General features: G+C 48.6%; 1 protein-coding gene across 1 annotated transcript; it reads left to right on the forward strand.

The window, feature by feature from the left end:
• LOC110436294 lies at positions 438-2,932 on the forward strand. Its single transcript, XM_021462976.1, has 2 exons — positions 438-1,067; positions 1,167-2,932. The coding sequence occupies exon 2, from the start codon at positions 1,967-1,969 to the stop codon at positions 2,930-2,932; it is 966 nt and encodes a 321-aa protein (XP_021318651.1). The 5' UTR covers positions 438-1,067; positions 1,167-1,966.

Raw genomic sequence — 3,251 nt, forward strand, 5'->3', positions numbered from 1 at the left:
GGCCGGGTGACCAGCCGTAGTGGCTGACATCTGGGACATCGACAAGTGCAAGTGTACATGGAAGTGACCGTGTTGACCAAGTCAAGACGGCGGACGCGAGTCGAGCGAGGCTCAGAAGGACTTGGCGGGCCGGCTGGTCGAGGACGGCGGTGACACATGTCGAGTGGCGCAGAAGCGTATGGAGTACGCTACTTGCGGCAGATTTCGCGGGTTTGGGCCTCAAAACCCGGGCGGAGGTCCCGATGCGGACGGACGACATGTGGCGGCATCGGTGAGATCGCTTCGGAGCGAGGCTACCGGTGAGAAGGCGTGGTGGCCGTCGAATTTAGGTCATGTCGAGTTGAACTAGAATGCTCCTAGGGCTAGCTAGTTTACTTAAAAATATCTAGAGGCATCTGGGGAATATATAATATGCCTGATAAATAAGCTGGGAGAGTCCCCAACTCTCTCCACCCCTCTCCACCTATCTCTCACGCCACCTCTCTGCCAACAGGCAGTTTTCCTTTCTCTAGGTTTAGCTCTTTTTCCCAAGTTCTAGAGATTCATGAACTGAGAAAAATTTGTAGCATTTTTTGTGATTTGGTGTGGGAATGGAGGCCCAAATCCTCCAGTTGTCCTCCGGGATTCATCACTTTTACTTGTGATTTTCGTTTCTGTTGCACTGACTGTGTTTTTCTTTTTCTCCCCATTTTTCGTGTCTAGCTGTGATCTATGTTTCCTAGAGTTTGAGTCAATCTCAAGCAATGATTTTTGTTAAATAGTTTCGTTGCTAGTTGAATTCCATCTGACCAAAGTTTAAGAATGTTTCGTGTGTTTTTGAATCGGTTTTGGCCGATTTTGTGGTTGCTTTCTTCTCTGCTTGGTGTCCTATCCGTTCGTTTGTTGCAGGTGAGGCCAGGCAGTAGCACTACCAGCGCCGTGTGCTTTGCGCCGTGCGCGCTCATCTGAGCGGTGCTCGCTCTCGGTCCTGGTACTCGAACAACAGTTCATCGGTCTTGGCTCCAGAGGCAGAGCAATCAGTACTGGTTGCTCAGTCGTTGTGCGTAGCTTCCAGAGTGCTTGTTCCAGTAAGATCTAGTTGTTTTCGCATCTGGCGAGCTGCTGTTCATGGCACCTAGTTCTTCTGATTTCAGTTTGGATTTTTGCGTGTCTCCTGTGATTTTCAGAATCACCGGTGGTGCAGACCCTGACGGAGCTCCTGCTTGCTTTGTTGATCGAGAGCACCCTCGTCTGCCATCTGCTTCTTGTTCTGCAGTCTGGACCGGCTCGAGTTTCACACTCTGTGTTAATTCTTGATTCGTTTGCAGCACAGGGACACTCCATCGTTGTGCATTCTCAGCATCAGGTGTTTAGGACCGGCCTCTCCAAGTACTAATCAGTGCTTTCCATTTGTCTGTGTTCGCACAACTTCAAGAGGTGGAGGAGCAGACCACATGAATTTTATTTCTTGTGTATTTTCTTGTGTGTGATTTGAGTAGAGGCAACTTCTTTTTCGTGGGCACCTAGCTGTGCAGAGCTGAGAGCTCCAGGTTGATGTTCTATTTTTTTGTGATGGTCAATTTTCTAGGGGATTTTCAGGTTATTTTCTCCTAGCTCTGATTTTCTGTTTTATGTGTAGTTTAGTCGTTTGGGCTCTGATTTAAGTTCCGTTTGTTGCGTTAGTTTTCTCTTGCTGCAAGAAATTTATCTAAGTGCACTGTCACCGATTGGCTAGAGCAAATTGGTTTTGGAACGTGTTTGTGTTTGGCGGTGAGTTTGGGACAGCGGCCAAAAATATTTTCAGAGACAATTTAAGGCTCCCATTCACCCCCCTCTGGTCGCCGTTTTCGGTCCTTCAATTGGTATCGGAGCCGGTTAAGGATCATTCCACCTTAATCGGTCCATGATCCACGAAGGCGACATGGAGCGTGGTTCCGGTAAACCACCGTTCTTCGATGGAACAAACTATCCCTATTGAAAAATACGCATGTGTGCCCATCTTCAGGGTATTGATTGGCTTGTTTGGGAAATTTGCGAGGATGCTACTTTCGTTGTGCTTGAACCCCGTGTTCGAACCACGCAAGATCAAAAAGATCGGCACAACGCAAATAGCAGAGCAAGATCTGTTCTTTTCTCGAGTCTTTCGCTTCCTGAGTTCGAGTGTGTCTCTGACTGTGCTACTACTCGAGATATCTGGGTGAGGCTTCACAGCTATCACGAGGGTACAGCCCATGTCAAAACCAGACTCTATGAGACGTACAAAAGAGAGTACGAGAACTTCACTCAGCTTGATGGCGAGTCCATCGATGCCATGTTTTCTCGTTTTCAGACGATCATTAACAAGATGCGAGCAAACAAGGCACAGCTACCTTATGACGATCATGAGAGGGCTCTCAAGCTTCTATATGCCCTAGATCGGAAGGTATGGAATGTGAAGGTGTCTGCCATCATCGAGTCTTCGAACTACGACACCATCAGCAAGCTCAAGTCCACCGAGATCGACTACCAGACTCAAGCCAAGCTCAAGAATCCCTCTGCACCGACTATGGCTTTAGTCTCAGGTAACAGTTCAAGTTCTTCAGCTAACCCTTCACATATGTCGTTTGCCTTGTCTTCTTTGGTGTCTGTTTCAGAGGAGCAGTTGGAGACCCTTGGGGATGACGAGCTGGCGTTGATCATCAGCCGGTTCTCGCGGTTCCACAACAACCGCTTGAACCGCCGCCAGGGCGGTGATCAAAAGGTGGGCTGCTACAACTGTGGAGATCTCGACCACTTCGTCGCCCACTGCGCCAAGAAGAACAAGCACTCCTCCAACAAGTATGACTCCGGCAAGCGCAAGGACAAGCGCGAATACACCTCCAAGAAGTACAAGTCAAAGAAGGGCTTCGACAAAGAGGCGCTCAAGAAGATGTACCGCAAGAAAGCCAAGGCGCAAGAGCGTGCCTTGTGTTGACGGTCCTTAAGTATCAAATTTAATTATCAAATAAATAAAGAAAAGGATCCAAATGAAATCAATATCTAGACTTAGGGTTTTATCTGACAGAATTCCACGAGTTTCGGTGTTTGTCTATTTCTGCAGGGGGTTATCAGGAAATATGGAAGAAAGGCCCACATGTCGGGATTACATAGAGATATTAACAAGCCGCGCAATTATCTTACATCTAGAAGACTCCAGAAGCCACGAGACCGAAGCGGAGACGAAACGGGGCCAGAGGCAGGGCGCCCGCCCTGTTCCCCTGGGCGCCCGCCCTCTCCCTGAGTCCAATCAGGAC

This window comes from Sorghum bicolor, chromosome 6 (genome assembly GCF_000003195.3).
Source record: "Sorghum bicolor cultivar BTx623 chromosome 6, Sorghum_bicolor_NCBIv3, whole genome shotgun sequence".
NCBI lineage: Eukaryota > Viridiplantae > Streptophyta > Magnoliopsida > Poales > Poaceae > Sorghum > Sorghum bicolor.

Coding starts and splice junctions, on each gene's coding strand:
- LOC110436294 (XM_021462976.1), top strand. CDS start 1,967: ATGTGTGCCCATCTTCAGGGTATTGATTGGCTTGTTTGGGAAATTTGC.